The following is a 20,911-nucleotide window of genomic DNA, read 5'->3' as shown; positions in this document are numbered from 1 at the left end:
GTGTCATACTCCATTGTGTAAATGTACCACATTTTCCTTATCCATTCTTTGGTCGAGGGACATTTAGGTGTTTTGGCTATCACAAATAATGCTGCTATGAACATAGTTGGACACATGTCCTTGCGGTATGATTGAGCATCTTTTGGGTATATACCCAAAAGCGGTATTGCTGGTTCTTGAGATAGGCTGTTCCCTAATTTTCTGAGAAATTCCCATACTGATTTCCAAAGCAGCTGGACCAGTTTGCACTCCCACCAGCATTGGAGAAGTGTTCCCTTTACCTGTCATCCTTTATAGCATAAATTGTCATCAGTGTTTTTGATCGTGGCTAAGGTGTAAGATGGAATCTCAGAGTTGTTTTGATTTGCATTTCTCTGATGGCTAAGGATGTTGAGCATCTCCTTAAGTGTCTTTTAGTCATTTTAGATTCCTCTGTTGAGAGTTCTCTAAGTCTGTACCACATTTTTAATTGGATTATTTGTTTTTTTGATGACCAATTTCTTGAGTTTTTTGTATATTTTGGAAATCATCCCTCTGTCTGATGTGGAATTTGTGAAGATTTTTTTCCATTCTGTAGGCTGCCGTTTTGTCCTGTTGACCGCATCCTTTGCTTTATAGAAGCTTTTCAGTTTCAGGAGGTCCGTTTTATTAATTGTTTCTCTCAGTGTCTGTGTTGCTGGAGTTATATTTAGGAAGTGGTCTCCTGTGCCAATGTGTTCAAGTGTACTTCCCACTTTCCCTTCTATGAGGTTCAGTGTGGTTGGTTTTATGTTGAGTTCTTTGATCCAATAAAATGAAATCTTAAAGTTGTTTTGATTTACATTTCCCTAATTGCTAGAAATGATGAAAATTTCTTGAGATATTTCTTAGTTTGGGTCTCAGGCCAATTTTGAGTTTTGTTTGTTTGTTTTCTTTTGTTTTGACTCTCTGTGTTGAGGTCTTTATATATTTCGGATATTAGTCCTATCAAATGTGTGACCAACAAAGAGACTCTGTCATTCTGTATGCTTCCTCTTCCTCCAGTTAGCTGTGCAGAGGTTCTGTAGCCATGAAGTCCCACTTGTCAATTGTTGGCCTTAATTCTTGGGTAAATAAAGTCCTCTCTGGAAAGTCCTTTCCTACACCTACGTAGTGTAATTGTCTATGCTTTCTTCTAGCAGTTTCAGGCTTCATGTTTATGTCTTTGATCCATTTTGATGCAAGGTGATAAATATGGTTCTATTTTTATTCTTCTACATATGGACATCCAGTTTTCCCGCACCCTTTGTTGAAGATACTTTCTTTTCTCCAGCTTTTATTCTTGGCATCTTTGTCAAATAAATAAGTATCTGAAGTATAAGATGGGGATTTTGCGATTGCATCAAACAAACGTGTAAGTAGCTTTTGGTAAAATGGCCATCCTCAAAATATTAATTCTTCCAACCTATGAGCACGACATGGCTTTCCACTGTCTAGTGTCTTTATCTCTTCAGAAGTTTAAATTTTTCATTGTAGAGGTCCTTCCCTTTCTTGGTTAATTTATTCCTAGATATTTTATTTTCTCTGAGGATATTGTGAATGTGTGTCCATGAACTTCTCTGTAAGTTTTTTGTTGATGTATAGAAAATCTACTGATTTTACAAGTTGATTATGTATCCTGCCACATTGCTAAATTTAAAAAAATTGTTTCTAGAAGTTTTTTGATAGAATTTTTTGATCATTTAAGTATAATGTCATGTCATCTGCAAAACGGGATAGTTTGGCTTCGTCTTTCCACATTTGTCCCCTCTTAATTACCTTCTCTAGCTTTACTGCTCCAGCTAGGGCCGTGAGCACAGTACTGAAGAGGAAAGGGGATAGGGACATTCCTCTTTCATGACTGACTTCAGTGGAACTGCTTGACATTTTTCCTCCATTTAGGATGGTGATGGCTGTGGATTTCACATACACAGCTTTTGACATGCTACCTGACATCATGAAGACATGATAGATTTTGTTAAAGACTTTATATTTATCTATTAAGATGATCAAGTGATTTTTGTCTTTGAGTCCACATAAGTGTTTATTATATTTATTGACTTGTACATTGTGACCCATTCCTGCATGCCAAGGATAAAACTAACTTGGTCACGGTGGACACTCTTTTTGATATATGTCTCTATTCTGTTTGTAAATATTTTATTGAGTATTTTTGAGTCCATGTTTATAAGAAATATTGGCCTGTAGTTTTCTTTTCTTGTTGTGTTTACTGTTTTGGTATTAGAGTGATCCTGGTGTCATAGGAGTTTGGGAATGGTCCACCTGTTTCTACTTTTTTGAATGGCTTTAAGGATTGGCTGTAGATGTTTGAAAGTTTGACAGAATTCTGCTGTGAACCCATATGGTCCTGGATTTTTTTTTTTTTTTTTTTAGCTAGAAGGCTTTTTATTACTTTCCCAATCTCATTTGTTATGAGTCTGTTTAGGATAATGACTTATTGGTTTAATTATTGTAATTTGATTGAATCTAGATATTCACCCATTTCTTTTAGGTTTCCAACTAAATGGAGTACATATTCTTAAAAGCATTCCTTAAAATATCCTGAAATCCTTTGGTTTCTGATGTAATGCTTCTCGGTTCATTTCTGAGTCTGTTAATTTGGGTCTTCTCTCTCCTTTGGTTAGTTGAGATAAAGACCTGTCAGTCTTTATCTTCTTAAAGAACCAGCTTTTACACGATTCTTCATGTTTTCATTGTTTTTATTACATTAATTTCTATACTAGCTAGTTTTATGTCAATTTGACACAAGGTAAAGTCATCAGGGAGAAGGGAACCTCAATTGAGAAAAGGCCCCCATAAGATTGGGCTGTAGACAAGTGGTAGGACGTTTTCTTAATGATCAATGAGGGAGGACCATTGTGGGTGGTGCCATCCCTAGGCTGATGATCTTGAGTTCTTTAAGAAAGCAGGCTGAGCAAGCCATAGGGAGCAAGCCAGTGTGCAGCACCCCTCCTTGCTGCATCATTTAGCCATTTATTTGTGCTCTTTCTGATTCTTAAATAAAGGCACTTAGAGCTATAAATTTCCCTCACACAGGACTATTTTCAATATGTCCCAGAGATTTTGTTTTCATTTTCATTTAGTTTCAAGCTTTTTTTCCCCTTTGTTTTCTTTCTTGACCCATTCATCATCCAGCAACGAGTTGCTTAAACTCCATGAGTTTGTGTATTTACTAGAGAGTTGCTTGCTGTCAATTTTCAGTTTTATTGCATTGTGGTCAGATAGGATACATGGAAGTATTTCAACCTTTTTTGTATTTGTAAAGATTTGTTTTGTGTCCTAGGATCTAGACTGTTTTAGGTAAGTTCCCAAGCATTGGTGAGTAGAATATGTATTGTTAATATTTGAATGGGATATTCTGTAGATAAGTTCATTTGATGTACATATGCTACCAATTAATCCTGATGTTTTTGGGTTTTTTGGTTCAGATGACCAGTCTATTGCATCAAGTGGGGTACTGAAATCACCTGCTTTAATGGTTTAATGTTAATCTGTGTCTTTATATCCATTGGTAGATTTTTTTTAATGAAATGGTGCACCCCAGAGTTTGGTGCATGCATGTTTTGAACAGTAACATATTCTTGGTTAACTATTTCCTCATTTAGAATAAAGTCTTCTGATTGGTTTTAGTTTGATGTCTATTTTGTCAGATATTAGGATAGTGATGCCTGCTTGCTTCCTGGTCCCATTTGATTGGAGTACTTTGTCTATCCATTTACTCTTAAGGCATTACTTATTTTTAAAGCTAAAATATTTTTTGTAGACAAGAGATAAATGGATTTTGTTTCTTGATCCATTCAGCTAGCCTGTATCTTTTGATCGGAAAATTGAGGCCACTGATACTTAAAAATATTATTGAAATGTGTGCACTGTGGTCATCCTGTTGATTTTATTATCGTTGGTATTTTGTTTGTAATTAATGTTTCTTTTCAGTATGTTGGTTATATTCACCCCTCTCTTCAAAATGTTGCTTCCTGTATTTTCTTCAGGTTTGGTTTGTTGCACATAAAAATTTTTAGGCTATTTATAATTGTGGGAGTTTTCCTTTTCCTTCAGTTATGGCCGATAGTTGAACTGGATATATTATCCTAGGTTGGCCATCTTGATCTTTTAGGATTTGGAAGGCACTGTTCAAGGTTCTTCTGGTTTTCAAAGTTTCCACTGAGAGATAACTGCTATTCTGGAAAATTTTCCTTTATATGTGACTTATTTTTTTCCATTGCAATTTTCAGTCTACTTTCTCTGTTCTGTATACTTAATGTTTTAATTATGATATGCTCTGGGGAATTTCTTTTCTGGTCTTGTCTGTTCAGTGTTCAGCATGATTCTTTAATCTCTGTGGGTACGACTTTCCATAGTATGGTAATGTTTTCTTCTGTATGTTGTTGACTATCAGGTCTATGCCATTTGACTTCTCTTTCATTTATGCCAATAACTCAAAGGTCTGGTCTTCCCATGGTGTCCCATACTTCCTGTATGTTCCTGTGTTTTAAAAATCGTATTTCTTGTTTATTTGGTTTGTACCCTTTACTATCTTCAAATCCTGTTATTCTATTTTCTCTTGATCCATTCTACTCATAATGTTCTAGTTGGGTTATTCAGTTTCATCTTCATTTCAGTTGAATCCTTTCCAATGCTCCTATCTCCTGACTGAATTCTGTTGTCAAGTCCTGGAAAGTCCTTGTCGTTTCCATCAGCCTATGTTTGTATTTTCTTGGGCATCACTCAGCTGTTCATCCTCCTTAATTTCATTGAGTTGTTTGTGACTTCTTAAAATTTCTTAAATTCATTAAAGTTTATGGTTGTTCTCTTGTTTCCAGGGTTCAAATAGGTAATTCTCACTGGCAAACACTTCTACATAGTAGTGTTTAGAGAGGAAATGCTGGACTTTATAATGTTTATATTATTTGCAATAATTTCTGGGCATGTGGACTTTTGTTAGTGCTAATATTGACAGCAGGTTGGGGGAGAAGACAGCATGTTGGATGTGCAGGTGGGTTGGGCCTAGAGGTTGGAAATAGCTTACGTGGGATGGAATTAGATGGGCAGAGAGGATTGGTCTGGTGTATAGGATGTTGTACCAGTCCATGCATGGAGTGTGCGGTAGATTTCATGGGGGTGCCAGCTTGATCCTCCAGTTTGCTTACAAAGTGGGGAGGCTCTGCACGCCTCTTGAGCAAGTGTGGCGGCACCAGCCAGGAGGAAAGGCAGAGACTGAGGCAGTAAAGGCCAGAGAGTGCAGGGACCAGAACTGCCTGGTACACATTTGGTCTACTGAAGACTTGATCTGGAATACAAAATAAATTGTCAACATAAATGGTCTTAGCTGGAATTGTGAACAGCATGATGTATATTGCCTAAAACCTCTGTGCTCTGGATAGAACTAAGAGGTGGTTTTATACAAAGCTTTTTAAAATTTTACTTATTTATTTTTAGGACAGTCTTACTATGTAGCCCTGGATGAATTGGAAATCATTGTGTAGATCAGGCTGGCCTCAAATCTGCATTGCATGTCTTTGCCTTCTTGGTGTTGGGATTAAAGATGTATACCACCATGTTCAGCTCCCAGCTTTTAAAAAAATTTTAGATGGGAAACATGCAGAGGACTGAAAGTAGCTTAGTCCACAGTATGTATGTATGTATACACACATATATGTATACATATACACACATATATACATGTATACATACATATACACACACATAGTATATTCTCCATAATATAGTATATTACCCATCCTTATCTTGAATCTCTAAAAGTTCTGTCTCATAATTCTGAGGACTATTAAGTCTTCCATGCTGAAGAGAAAATAAGGTGAGTTTTTAGTAATTTGGTCATGGTTATACAGCTCGTATTCAGCAAAGCATCCAAAGACCAAGTAGTTTACACTATTACACTTTAAAATCTGTATTATTACTATTTGTGCTTGATGTGTGTGCAAGAGTGTGGGTACTGCATGACTTGGTGTACATGTGAAGGTCAGAGGACAACTTTTAGTAGGAGTTGTTCCTCTCCTGCTGTGGGTTGTCAAGCTTGTGTGGCAAGTGCGTCTACCCACTGAGCCACCTTGCTGGCCCATATTCTACTTCTAAAGTACAGCAACCTCAACACTCCAGTCAGATAAGCCTGTACAACATACACTTACATACACTACATGGAATGTTTCTGTCTCTGTGTATGAATGTAAATTTATGAGATCACATGATTGTGTAAAAAAGGCTTACATTCCTAGTGTCTTGTAAGAGGCTTCATCCCAAACATCATGGAAATGTTATGGCTACCCTGAGTTGGGTGGCTGTCTAGCTTGGTTGTACAAACTGGATACAAACAGTAATGCTCACTATCTAAGTCTCTTAACCATTTACACAACTTCAGTTGATATGCTCAGCGGAATCTGAATAGTCTAATTTCCTTTTGAATTCTTTGTATGTACGCTTTCTCAGACTTTTATGCTAATGCCCGCAAGCAGCTATGGTCCATTCCTAATAGGTGATCATTCTAGAACTTTAAAGTTTTGTTGCACATCTCAACTCCCCTCGTAGTGTATGCAACACCTAAAGCCACAGAAAATAGCGAGTCTGGAATAGTGTTCATCAGATTGGCTTTAAATGCAAGGTTACAGTGTGGAAAGGTGCTCAGAGGACTCCAAGCTTCTGGAAGGACCATTCTTGGTGCTGTTTCTCTTACTGACTCTCCTTAAAAAAACACTCTAAGGTAGCAAAGTAATTGAATGTTAGCCCCTGAAGCTGAGCTTAATTAGTTGGAGATGAAGGATTATCTGGGCTTCATTCTTCTACCAACTGCCAGAGTTTAGCATTGAGTTTCCTAATCTGTTGGCATCTGTAATTAAGTACACAATCCTCCTGGAGAAGCGGATTGCACGTAGTTTTGCTGGAGCTAGGAGAAACTAGTAAATTAGCCTGAAGTGATTGCTGGCAGCTGGGTCACATGCTACCATTTCTCTAATCTATGACCTTGGGATAAGACCTTTCTATTCTGAGTTTTTGGTGGTGGTTTTTTTTGTTTGTTTTTGTTTTTTTCTTTTTTTGGTCTGGTTATCTCAAACTTTATGAGCAAGAATTCATTCATTCAACAACACTCAGTACTTAGTACCAACCATGAGCAAACCCTGCTCTTGGATGTAAAAATACAGACAACACAGACAAATAAACCAAGAAATACCACTGTAGTTTCATATACTATTTATTTATTTATTAAGTTATTAATATGGACAGAATTATGCAACATTAGTCCACTTATTCAGCCCAGGAGAAAGACATTAAAGAGCTCATTCCTACAATAAGTGTAGCACAAGCGCTCACAATAGTTCCCTTATTTGAACATCACAGGGAAATTGTCAGTCGGGTTTTTACTTACATTAAGTAAATCCTTCTTGAATTGAAAAGTGTGAAAACCAAAGTCTGATTTAGATAATGCAGAGATACATGTATCTCCTGTTGGGGAGCAAAGAGCTGGTCCCCTCTTCAGCAGCCCCTCTCACTGCCCCCCAGTCCTGTAAAGGAGCCCACCCCCTTCTATTATCAGCAGGAGTCAGACTTGGGTGCGAGAAGGCAGGTCACAGGGAGTCCTGATTAATTTATAAAGATTGTGTGTCAAAGCTCTAAAGACTCACTTGGTGGTGGTTAGTGGCAGTGACGAGCACACTACATTTTTGCCAAGAAGGTTCCTTACATCGAGCCCTGGCTTGCAGCCGGTGAGATTACTGTGGTTCTCAGTGGGAAAGTGGAGGTGAGGGACTCTAACAGTGACCGCTAGGAGGCCATCTGCAGAACGTACCGGACTGGCTACTATGGCTTTTAAAACTGGCCTCCTTCTCCTTTAGTTTACATCTTCATGCTTCCTCTTATATCCACCTACAATTAGCACAGTATTTAAAAGGAGTATGAAAGATGAAACCCCTTGCTTTCAGCCTGAAAGATGAAAAACGGGGGCAAAGTCCGTTCTCCATCAAACAGGCTGTTCTCAACTTTTCTTAGTTGAAACACATGGCTATTAAGTTTTAGAAACACGTGTTAGACAATGCTAGTTAACTGATGGAAGTTTTGGATGTAACTGCACACAATCTGCATGTAAAATACAGGCGAGATCCAAAGGGGTCCAGGATGCCAGGGTTTCTCTAACCCCTTTGTTCCAATCACACTGAAAACCACGTTTCAGCGTTGGGGCCTCTGCATCACTGTCAGTTAAAGATGGAACGAGAAGCCCAAGGAAGTCCTGCCATGTTGTCTGACAAATTGCCTACACAGTTCAGAAAAAGGAAAAACCACAGGGAAAGAGTGAGTGCTGAATCTATCCAACTCTGGGCACAACGGGCCTGCCATTTGGAGAAGACTAACGAATGAGCAGCCATACAGCCGTTTCGATCACTGTGCTTCCCGAGTACCAAAAAATATGGTGCTATCATTACTGTTCGGGGTCATCTTTAAATAAGCTAGACAGATCCTGCTGCATTCTTCGTTTCTAATTTACCAGTACATTGTTATGTAGCTTACTGCATGTGAAGAGCAAGTTTACATCTTCATAGGGCTACAACATGCACATTCTACTTAATGTAGCTCAAGCATCAGGGATACAGGATAACAGTTATGGGTGGAGACTTGTTTGGACAGTCATGTTCACATTAACTATGGGTGGAGAAATCTTATTAGGCAGGTACCTAGAGAGTTCTTCGGTTGGTACTGGAACATTGCATGCATGCACAGGTGATGTAGTAGAGGGTGGCGCTGAAGCAGCTGCTGGATGGAGAACGGTGGGGTGGTCAGCTGGGGGGACGCCTTGTGCCAGGAGGGGCCGGTCTCAGCTTTCCACTGTAAGTCTCTGCTCTGTAAGAGAGGCCTGTTGGGCGACGCTTTTGTTCTCATGACTTCGAAGTTTGGATACAACATCTAGAAAGGCCAAATCCTGCACTTCCTTGTACAGGGATTCTGGAAGAGAAAAGTCAGGCAAAGCTCACGTTTCTGCTGCAAGGTTCTAACTGCACTACAGAATCTACCCCAAATATACACCCGACGATCTGACCAGACAGAGGGACAAAATGAGGAACAAATCAGGAAAGAGTCCAACAGTACCTAGCAAGGTCTTTTTTAGGAGTTCATTGCCATTTGTAAAGACTTAGGCTCTGCAGTCTAAAGGTGTTTAGGATAATAAGTTGTAATAAGACACAGGTCATTATGTAATCTCAACATTTAGTCACTTAAAAGTTAACTTAGTAACTACAACTTAACCCTACCAGCAGTTCAAACAAAAAGTTTAAATGCTTAAAAACCTGTTAAATTTGTGATACGTGAAGTTGTTACTTCATACACTTAGAATAAATTCTGAGAAACTCACCTCTTTTTTAGATTTTTTTTTTCTAGCCTGTCTTTTCTGGCCTTTTAGGCTCATTTAGTGTTAACTGTAAGAAAGGACAGGACTCTCAGTATGACTGAGAACCTGCTACTGGGAAGAATGGGGTCCTATATGTTTAATATAATCAACACTCAGCAACTGGTGAGGTCTTCACATTTTTATTTTTTTTAATATGCATTTAAACCACAAGCTTATACCAGGAGATCTGATACACCCTATTCTGCCCTGGGGGAAAGTTCCCGTATTCTCTTAAAAATTAATGTCTACTGCTTGACTACGTATGTAATATTCGAGAGAGGGTATATTCCGGTATCTAGTGACAGAAGGAATGCATACCAGATCCCATAAGAGCACAGATCAGGACCATGGAGTTGTATTTGATTTCCGGGGCACTTCTCTCGTCTGCTAGCAGTCGGTGGAGAATCTGTACAAGCTTAGCACTTTCAAGGTCTTTCTCAGCAGAACCTACAGTAGGAAACAAAGGATGTCATAGCCACTGTGGATGGCGGTAGTGTCACCAGGCTAAATATTGCTTCCCCTTCTGCACACAGAGGACTTCCCAGAAGGAAGCAGTGAGAATCTCTATGAAAAGACTAGGGTACAGGGAAGAAGAGAGCTGCTTAAACAAAAACTAAACAAAAAACCAAATAATCCAAAAAACAAAACCAAAACTTTGAGCTTCTTTTTCTATATTAAAAACCACTCTTGTTGCTTACTAACCTGTGCTTTAACCTCACTCTCATCAGAAAAATCAACATCAGAAAGGACAAGAGAAAGCAGAAAAAACAAGACAACAATACATTCAGACATACATAAAGAAAAAAGAAACACTACAAAAACTCCCAACAAGTCTAGGATACATTCAAGAAATCAAACCTAAGAACCCATAGCAGGAGGAACAGAGTCAGGCAATTTAACCAGAGAAAACCCTCTGTATGACACGCCACAGACAAGATGTCAAAAACACAAAGAAACAACATTAAAAGCTGTAAGGGGAAAAATTACCAAATACTGTGTATTTCATTAGCATCCTTAAAAACCAGGCAAGCATGGAACAACATAGTTCAAGCCCTGAAAGCAAATGACTAACACCAAAATTACTATATCCAAAAAAATTGTTTCTTAAAACTCATGGAGAAATAAGGACAGTTCAAGACAAACTCAAATTAAGGCAATTCATGCCAAGCAAGCCAGCACTGTGCAAGATTCTTAAGATTATAGAGAAAGAAGACAGCATCATTGTGAACATACAAGAAAGTAAACATTCCGTGAAAGGAAGAGATGAACAGAGAGCGAGGTAGGGTATCGATCACATCCAACAGAGAAAACTGTTAACACCAACGGAAGGAAGACAATCCAACCAACTGGGACATCACCTACCACTACCACAGGAAGCAGCAATCTCTTCTCAATGATACCGTTAAATGCAAATGATCTCAGTCTGCCAATTAAAAGAAGCAGACTGAGTGGATTAAAAAAGGTGATCTGTCTGTTGTCTCTGAGGAACACAGGTAAGATGTACCACAGAGTCCAAGGATGCGTCAATCTACTAAGCAAACAGCTGTAAGCAAGCTGGTATAACTGACCAGGGTTAGGATTAGTCCTCTGGGTGGTAAGAGAGCGAGGGGGAAGGGAGTCCTGGGTGGAGAGTTTCTCATGGCATGTCCTAAGAGAGTGCAGATGGTGTCTACTTCCCGCTTCTTCTTTCTTGAAGTGAGAATTAGCAGCCTTGCTTGCTACAGGCATGTGGACACAGGCTGTGTACTAATCAGGCCTCCCTTTGTCTTTGAGTAAGCCAACTGGGAGGCTACCTAGGAAAAGTTTACCCTCTCCTGACAGAGATATTCAACCAAACAGAACCCCAACTTCCCCTGGAGAAATGTGGATTCCAGTCCTATCTCTCCCTCATAGGAGTCTGCTTTCTCTCTTACTTTCACTTTAAATAAGCCCAACTTTCTTTCCTGCCTTTTAATCCTTTGACTGGCAGAAAAAACAAACCCATCCATGCACTCAAGCTCCAAAACTAGCAAGGAGGAAAAATGGACCGCAGTTCATCAAGACAGATATCATCTGGGAACCAAATTTTGGGGCTTCAAATCCCAACAAACACACAAAGGCACAAATGATCGCACAGGTTCTGACACAGTCATACTCGGGGATCCCAACAGTCCACGTTCCTAGTAAGACGGCTCTGCCAAACCAGCAAAGAAGCCTCAAGCTAAATTACACAACAGACCAACTGGAGATTCCATCTAACCAATAAGGAATATGCACACATTTTCCTTAGTACCATATGGAATCTTCTAAATATGCTCATGTGATAGGTCACAAAACAAGCCTGAACAGAAGTTCCAAAAGCAAAAACAACAAAACAAAACAAAAAGTCTGAAATAGTTCCTTCTATCTTAGCAGGCTTCAGTAAGAAAATCAGAAATCAATAGCAAGAGAAACATCAGAAACTACAGAAATAAAATTTAATAAAAAATCTACACTACACTATTAAATGAACAGTAGTCATTGAAGAAAACAAGGAAAACATGAAATTCCTAAAAATCTCATGAAAATAACAGTACCACCTCTTATCACGACATTTGGGACACAGTGAAGGTGTATTAAAATGAAAAGGTTATAACTATAAACACGCCCGTGCACACACGCACAATATTGGGACTTTAGTTGTAGCAAACCAAAGACACCAAACCCAACACCTGGAGAGGTTTAATAAATACTAGGGAAGAAGCTAGTGAAAAACACAAGAAGAAAAATGCACGTAATTAAAGAGTTGGCCCCCTAAATAAAACAATGCCCCCCCAACACAAGATGTTCAATAAACCCTTAGCCAGACTAAAGGCGAAGACCCAGATAAATAGGATTGGCGATGGAAGGGGGCTGTTACAACACAAGTCAATGAAACCCAAAAGATCCCTGGGGAAATCTGAAAACTTAGACTCCAAAAGCTGAAAGACCTAGACAAAACGGATTGACTTCTAACCCATGTGACTTACTGAATGAAGCTGTTCAACCCATAACAAGTAATGGGATTGAAACAAGTAATAAAGACACAGGCTGGTTCACTGTTGAATTCTACCCGGCTTCTAAGAAGACCTAATACCAGTACTTCTCAGACTAGGATAGCCTTGATACCCAAACTAGATAAAATGTAAGAAAAATATAGGCTAATTTCTCTGGTAAACATACAACCAGAATGCCTCAAAAAGTGTTTGCACGCTAAATCCTAGAATACGTTAAGGTGGTTGTGAACCATAGTTAATTTGGTTTCGTTTCAGGGTCGCAAGGCTTGTTCAACATATGAAAACCAATAAATACAGCATAGAAAAGGTTTTCAGGACATCATGATAGACAAAGAAAGGCCATCTGAGACAGTTAAACATCCCTTCATGAAAAAAGTACTAAAGAAATTAGAAACAGAGAGACATACCAAAACATGCTATAGGCCAAATGCTAGAAGCATAGCTAAGTTATATACTAACTTCGGAAAAGAGTAGAGCTTTCCTGCTAAAATCTAGAACATGGTAAGGCTCACTCTCTCAACTCTTGTTTAATAAGAGCTCCAAGTCTTACAGCGGTAAGACAAAGAGATAAAAGGTGACACAAACAGGAAAGGAAGAAGCCAAATTATCCGTATTTGCAAAAAAACCATGATTCTACATTTAAAAGACCCTATGGGCAGGGTGTGATGAAAAGCAGTTTTGGGTCTTAGCCAAAAGTTATGTGGCTCTGATACACCATCCCTGGCTACATTATCAGAGTCTGGTTCTATTTGTGTCTTGGTTTCTCAAAGAGAATTCTGCCCACATGGACGCTTATATACTACACAGCCACCGACAAGCAGAGATAGAAGCTAACAGTTTGATTTTGCTTTGTGGGAAATATTGAACACAGACATATAAAAGGCAGAGGTGAGAGTTTAGTTGAAGGAAGTACTGTAAAGTAATAGAAAAACATTTATAGAGGTTATTAAAGGGGAGAATTAGTAGAAACAGAGGGCATAGAAAGTCTGGGTCAATAAGACCACCCCATCCCCCTCTCTTCCTCTGTCCTTCCCTCCCCCCTTCTTTTTCCTTCTTTGAGACAAGGTCTCAAATTGTAGGGTGCAAAGGGCCAAGGAAAAACACCCTGCCCAACTTGACCCAGGACCAGGGCTTGAAATCCCACCAATCCCTGAGTTTGCCCCAGAGTCAGGCTGCAGAATCCCACCAATCCCTGAGATCCCTGAGCATGAATACTACCAATCCTGAAGCTTGCCACAGAATCCGGCTACAAAACCCCTGCAATCCCAAACCATCCTCCCCACAAGAAACCCTATATAAACTCTGTACCCTGTTCAGTTTGCTGCTGCTTCCTGTTCTAGTAGAGGAAGCCACCCTCTTGGATTTTTTTCCTCCCAATTTGTTGTGTGGTGTGACAGTCTAGTAGAACCCAGCTATATAACAACTTCTGTCAGGGTCGATTGGAGCGGAGCTGTAACACTTCTGTACCACTATCCCCTAGCAGAGCAGAATTGTTACATTCCACGGGATCTGAACAGAGCTGTAACAACTTTGCTGGGGGACACCCCCCCACTGGGCACATTGTTACACTTGCATTGGGAAACCTCCCTGGAGCAGAGCTGTAAGCTGCTAAGTTTACGGATGACTTTATGGTGTTCCTTGGCTAGGACACCTTTCCATCCAAGCTGCAATGGTTACATAAACAAGGTGGGCCTTAAATTCACTATGTAGCAAAGATGATGTTGAACTTCTGATCTTCCTATCTAATACCTCGGGAATGTTGGGGACTTATAGATGGGTACCACCAGGCACATGGGGACTGAACTCGGGACACTGTTCATGCTAGGCAAGTACTCTGTCAACTGAGCTTTATACCTTAGTTTCACATTCTTCTTCCTGTGATATCCAAATTTCATTTCAATTATTATAAAGCCCACTGAAAATGTTTTATGTATCTTCTACGTAAAATATGACTTAAAATTTAAGCCCTAAAGTGCTGATCTAAAAATGTTACACAAAGCATAGCCACAGGAACCACCTGTGATAGCAACTTACATATGATTTCCATATGTTCAGATTTAAGTAGACACTAGCAAAATACTTCTACAGCCAAGGTTCTATTTGATTTCAATTCCATTCCTGTGCTTCCTTTCATCCAAGATAAAAATAGTAAAAGAAAAAAGTTTGCCAGCGAGGTACTTACCCAATTCCAAAGCTGCTATTAGTGCCAAAGCAACAAGAGCTTCATTCTGCATTATTACATGCTCACTAGTTGCCATGGTAACTAGATGCTTGATGCCACCAGTCTGTACAATGGTTTTAATTACATCCTACAATAAATAAATATCATAGAATTATAAACTTTAATTCTACACACAAAGAGATGGCATTACAATCAGTCAGCTCATTGTTGAGTGGTTACCTGACAATGTCCTGTACGAATCATTACATTTTAACCATATTTTTTTTTCTTCACAGAAAAGGAAAAGCTTTTAGCTTTAAATAAATTCATCAAAAATGACAACTTAAATGGCCTAAGAGAAAAAGACCATTGCATTTCTTATCAAGGAACAGAGAACTAGAAGCTCTCTAACTAACTGTAACTAGAAGCTACAGAAACTAAAATAAAAGTGCTATTTCCCCAAATGCATGTATATCAGGATCAACAGAAAACTAAAATTTGGAATTAAAAAAAGCTTTGCTTTAAAAATGTTTATGGTAGTGCCAGGCAGATAGTCTCTAGATACTCTGGACAAGGGTACTTTTTAAAAAAATAAAATAAAAAAAATTTTATCTTTTACCCTTTTGTTTGATTTGACAAATTTGAGAACATTAAATGTCAAAAGACTGAGAGCAGAAGAAATCGCCTTCCCCAGAGAAGAGCACACCAAAACCAGTCAGTCTTGAAACACACGCATACACACATATTAGTGATAAATGAGGACATGAATTTGAGGGACCAAGGGTACAGGGGCGGGTCTGGAGGGAAGAAAGAGAATAGAGAGACTGTACTTGCAAAAAATAAAAAAATAGTACATGAACACATAAAGACACAAACACACAGAATTTCAGCCACAATTATTCTGGTTCCCCTTTCTCAAACTCTAAGGGAGATGGGGCAGGCAGCTCTGGACTGGAGAAGTCCAAGTACCAACACTGACTTTGACAAAGCAAACTACTGAGTCTGTCTTTGTCAAATGATTTCATCTGTGACATGATTTATCTTTCATATGTTTTTGTAGTAACTATAAAGTTATGTAAAAATCTAATTATGACTACTTTTCTAATTCTCTAAATCATTTAAAATACAGTTTCTTTTGTTTCTATTTTATATAAAATTTTAAATCAACTATTAGTAGAAATACCATGGCTCTGAGCCCTGTGATAACATTCCACATTACAGTCACCTAAGAATTGCATTTCTATGGGTGGTTGTGCTCTAGCAGCTATTAAGTCTTTTTCCTTTAACCTCTTTTAAAATTTTATTTATTATTTATTGTGTTTGTGCATGTCAGTGCCAAGTGTGCTTAGAGAGGTCTCAGAGAACACCTCTTGGGAATTCTCTCCTGCCACCTTATGGGATCCTTAGATCTAACTTGTGGAATCAGGCCCGCCCATAAGACCCACTAATCCGCCTCACCTGCCCCAGAGAATCAATGGATACTTGAAGCCTTTTCTAACTTTCTAATTATTGCCTACTTGGTATAAAGTCCTTCACTGGAACTTTCATAGGAGCTTCCTGAGGAAAGACCAGAAAACATGAATACAAGCATGCAGTTCCCTGAGGAAGGCCTCTGGACTGGCATTTTGTCTTTTTCTTCTTTAAATGCTAAATCTTAAGACAGAATTCAGGACAGCTCTGAAAGGAATACAACGTTCCACATGTATGACCACACAGGTCAGGGCAAACATGCATGTACTCTGCTCTGTGCTGGGTGCCAGGGCACCAGCCAGTCACAGAACTGTCAGGTATAACATTAGTGGACAGCACTATGGGAACAGCTCAATATGTCCAAAGCATAAAACTTCATATTCAACTAGACAAGACAAATTGGAAAACAGAATAATGCTGCTCAACCTGAGAATCAATGAAATCCTCAGAGAATTTCATGGCTTCCTCCTAATCATCTTCTTGGTAGAGATGTCTTGGTTATTCCTGGGCCATATTTATCATGCAAATACTGAATACCTCAAATTCAAGCACATGACTGGAAGTTTCCCTAACAGGTAGACTCACAAACAAAAGGGGGGAGGATAAAGCTGCTCATAAACACCACATCAGATTCTGGTACATGGTCTTTGAAAGCAATTGAAGAAACGAAATGAGATGAACTACTAAACACTGCTACTTCATGTAATATCCACAATACATCTTCACTACTACAGGTAGCAGCTTAAGTATCATTTACAGATATTATCACAAGAGAGAAGCATAGGATGAAATGTCAACACCACTGACAGGTAGAACCACATCTCCTACTCATCCAAATCTTTGAAGACCAAAATCTACAAGAATTACAGCATCTCCCACTAACACAAGAAACAAGGTGCTCATTCTGGCTTTTGCTTCTTCACTACCAATGCCTATGGTCAACAGACAGGCTGCTTGTCCTTAGGAAATGGACACCAGCATTTATAGAGTCATGTCAAAAAAAGAAAAAAAAGTGCTAAAACCCCTTAGTAAATGGTTTGGGAACTCAGATTGTTCTGATGACCTGGGTTGAACTCTCAGACAGACAGGACTATCAAAGGGCTTTGGGATAATGGAGGGAGAATGCTCTTTGGTTCTAATAGCATCTACTGATAGTTAAGTGGACTGCTGTATGAACTAGGTATAAAATATGAGTTTTAGTCAATGAATATGGATTTGGAGTTGAAACCACCAGAAAAGGAAAGGATTCACAAGTGGAATCTACCGTTCTCTAAGGCCCAGCTGACTTTTGCACTGACACATCCTACCAAATGATCCATGATTGAAGCATTTGGTGAATTGTCTCTCTACAAATTCTGTCTATAGGGAGACTAAATCCAATATGAGCCAGCAGCTGTGAGCCACACCTGAAAACCACATGGAATTAGACAAATACCAACCGCTAGGCCACTTGCAACAATGTAACAATAATAAGAAAGTTCTATTAGTACGTGTGCAGCCTTTGGCCACAGACTGCTTTCTTCTTACAGCAAAACAAACAAATCATAAAATCCACATGGAAGCAAAAAGGTTTGAAAAAGCAATGTTTAAACAAAGCTTGAAGTGTACCACATTACCCTTCACCTTTAAAATACACACTTCAGAGCTATAGCAACAAAATGTCAGGATAATGTAGATACAGAACAAGACATAATGTGTTGTAGGGAGGGGCCGCTTGTTTGTCCCAGCTGCCCAGCTAGCTTACACCCAAAATAATCACACAGAAATTGTATTAATTAGAACACTGCCTAGCCATTAGCTCTAACTTCTTATTGGCTAACTCTTACATATTAGTTTAATCCATCTCCGTTAATCTGTATATCACCATGTGGCAGTGGCTTACAGGAGATTCTAACTGGCGTCCATCTCAGGCAGAGGATCCATGGCTTCTTATACTTTGCCCTTCTTCCTCCCAGCATTTAGTACTCTTTTCTCCACCTACCTAAGTTCCGCCCTATCAATTAGGCCAAGGCAGTTCCTTTATCCATTAACCAATAAACACACAAACAGAAGAAACTCCTACACCAACAATGCCCTCAAACAACCTCTGCCTTTACAAACAAGTGGTACTGAAAAAACAATATTCACAGGCAAAAGGTTAGGTGCAGAGGGCCATGGGGGTTCATAGCAGGGGACAGCCAGAGTTCAGGAGCCTGACCCCCCAGATGAGTGATTCCCTAAGGGGAGACCTGGAAAGGCCATGAGGTCACTGGCTGTAGATAACTCTTTGTCTGTAATTTCTTTCATGAGCCACTTCATTCTTCTCTAAAAACAGCTTTTGGTGTATTTCCACTGCCTGTGTGCTTATCTCATGAAAATATTTCATCTATCAGACACACACATAGCTGTGGGTGGTCAGGAAGATGATTTCTGCTTAAGTGTATAATTCTGATGAATAGAAATAATACTAGGATATTTTATATTACTCAGACAGACATAGGACTCTCAGTCATGAAGACAGCCTTTTACATAGGCAACTAATTTTAGAGTCCATGAATTCAAAGCAGGCTGGTTGCCCCGGAGATGAATATCTGTTTTCCCCTAGACAGAAATACATGAGGCCATTTCCCCAGGTGTTTTGCTGATTCAAGGTCAGAGCTTGAAGCATTAGTAGAAAGCTCCCTGCAGCAATGGGCTTTTCTGCAATACTCCCTAGCACTCAAGTCCAGCTAATTAATTGTTACTGTTAAGTCTTGAATTCCAGTGTTATCTTCTGCTGGTAACCCTAACCATTCAGGTTATGTGCATGGCCAACCATTACTGACTGGCCAGTCACTGTGACATCACTAACCTAAAAGAAACTATGTGACTTATCTTGTGTTAGGAGAATGGGATGGACCCTGAAAATGCACCATATCCAGAGTTTGGCTGTGTGAGGAGCGATGATGATGTAGAGAGAGATGGCTGTGTAGAGCTAGGGAAGAGCTATGCAGAGAGTGAGTGTGTGTGTGTGTGTGTGTGTGTGCGCGCGCGCCCATGTCAGTGAGTAAAGGATAGAGTTGAGTGGGCAGAGAGAAGGCCTGAGAGATGAAGAGGCGTGAGAGAAGAGTAAGCGAGTGCATGAAAGAGTGAGTGATGTACAAGAAGGATGTGTGTGTGAGCGAGAGAGACAACTGTGAAGGAGCTGCTGCTACAGGGACCAGACAGTGGTGTGGACAGCAGACGAAGGGTGGAGAGGGAGAGAGAGAGAGATGTGGAGAGTTAATTAGGGAGAAGCTGATGAGCAGAGGAAGGAGAAGGTTTGTAGAACTAATTAGGAAGCTGTGAAGAGAGATTTTTCAGAGAGGATATTTTCAAGATGAGGTAAAGTTATCACTAGAAAGTGTGTGTGTCTCCTTATTTTGCCCCTCAGATAGAAAAGACAGAGAGGGGTGTGCTGAAAATTTTCTGAGAATATTCATGCCCAGTATGACTCCCTCAGAAAATTTCCTGACTATTTTGGAATGTTTTGATTTAGTGATTGGGACATTTTGGGAGCTACTTAGAACTGGATGTTTTTAAATTTCTATTTTTAGATTTGTGTGTATGCCATGATACGTGTGCAGGTGCCCACTGAGGGCAGAAGGTGTTAGAACACCCTGCAGCTAGAGTAGCAGGAGGTTTTGAGCCACCTACGTGGATGCTGGGGACCAGCCTCAGGTCTGCTGGGGTAGCAGCAAGTGCTCTTAACCCTATTCTCATTGGGCAAAGAAAGACTAAGGGTAGATACTCTAAAAAGTGTGGTCAAGCGGGTTAGAATACAGAAGCGAGGGAGCCTGAGCTGGTCTCCTGTGTGTTGTTTGGATGACTGGCATGCCCTATCTGGTACCAAGCCTCAAACTAACTGAAAAACTGCCTGCTTCTGTATCCCTAGCAGAGAGGCCAGCCAATCAGACTGCCTATGCCTTGCCAGGTCCTGTTTCCCGTCTTCACTGTTACCACCCACCTGGACCGAGATGTGAAAAAAACCTCTTGTTGGAACAACGAGATGATAATAGCAGTTAAAAAGCTCAACCACAAACGACATCATCTCTTATGTGCCTCTTGCTTTAAATTAAACTCTAAAGTGATTTTTATAAACAGACATGAAATAATGACACTTTGCTGGTTAAAACCCTTCAGGAAGTTTATACTTCTTCTGGGTATGGTGTCACGTGCTTCAAATCCCAGCCTTCTCAAGGCCGATCTGGGCAAGACAATGAAACACTGTCTAAAAGGTTAGGGATATAGCTCATTGGTAGAATATGTCCTAGTGTCCCCAGGCCTGATTTAATCCCAGTAGTATTGGAGGGAAGGGGGTGGCAGACCGACTTTTCTGGAGAATCCAACCCACATACTTGGCATATAATTCATCCTAATTCTACTACACCATCTACGCTCTCCAACAGATCTGCAATTGCTGTTTGCATTTAAAACCACGCCTTTTGACACCTGGCTGTACATATCTACATGTCTTTGCTGACAAAGCCCTTCTCTACTTTCTCCCTCAGCTCCTACTACCAAAGCCTTACCTTTAAGTATGGTGCAATGAAATTAAATAAAAGCCTCAATCTTTACTTCCTGCAGGGAATGGGGAGTAGCATATTTATAGAAAATACATAAATATGTAAGTACACGGTGCAAAACCTACAATGCTGGCTTCCACAAGGACCACTCTAATGCTCGACAGTGTACGGCTTCCTCTGGAACTTACTTTTGATTTACTGTGTCGTATGAGGGCCGAGAGCAGTCGGTTTGACTCTCCCATCACACCAGCATGATCTTTGGCTTCACACCACTCCACCAAACGCTCCACCAATTTAGCATTCTTTCCCAGTTGTTCAGCAGCTTCTGCTATAGAAA

The 20,911-nt window shown here is 39.8% G+C and overlaps 1 protein-coding gene across 4 annotated transcripts in view; it reads right to left on the bottom strand.

The window, feature by feature from the left end:
- Positions 1-7,204: 7,204 nt before the first annotated feature.
- Rap1gds1 (Rap1 GTPase-GDP dissociation stimulator 1) overlaps positions 7,205-20,911 on the bottom strand; it is a 131,545-nt gene continuing 117,838 nt past the window's right edge. For 2 of the 4 annotated variants that reach the window (XM_085677637.2, XM_085677639.2), the window contains 4 exons: positions 20,763-20,902; positions 14,603-14,729; positions 9,725-9,853; positions 7,205-8,964 (listed from right to left, as the gene is read on the bottom strand). In XM_085677637.2, coding sequence (XP_085533763.1) covers positions 8,837-8,964; positions 9,725-9,853; positions 14,603-14,729; positions 20,763-20,902 — 524 coding nt within the window. In that variant the 3' untranslated portion in view covers positions 7,205-8,836. The remainder of the gene's footprint in view (positions 8,965-9,724; positions 9,854-14,602; positions 14,730-20,762; positions 20,903-20,911) is intronic. The other 2 variants (XM_085677638.2, XM_085677640.2) reach the window with 1 other exon arrangement.

The sequence above is a fragment of the Myodes glareolus genome, chromosome 17 (assembly GCF_982192425.1).
Source record: "Myodes glareolus chromosome 17, mMyoGla1.1, whole genome shotgun sequence".
NCBI classification, from domain to species: domain Eukaryota; kingdom Metazoa; phylum Chordata; class Mammalia; order Rodentia; family Cricetidae; genus Myodes; species Myodes glareolus.
Note: the sequence above shows the minus strand (reverse complement) of the source record. Positions and strands in the feature narration are given on the sequence as shown.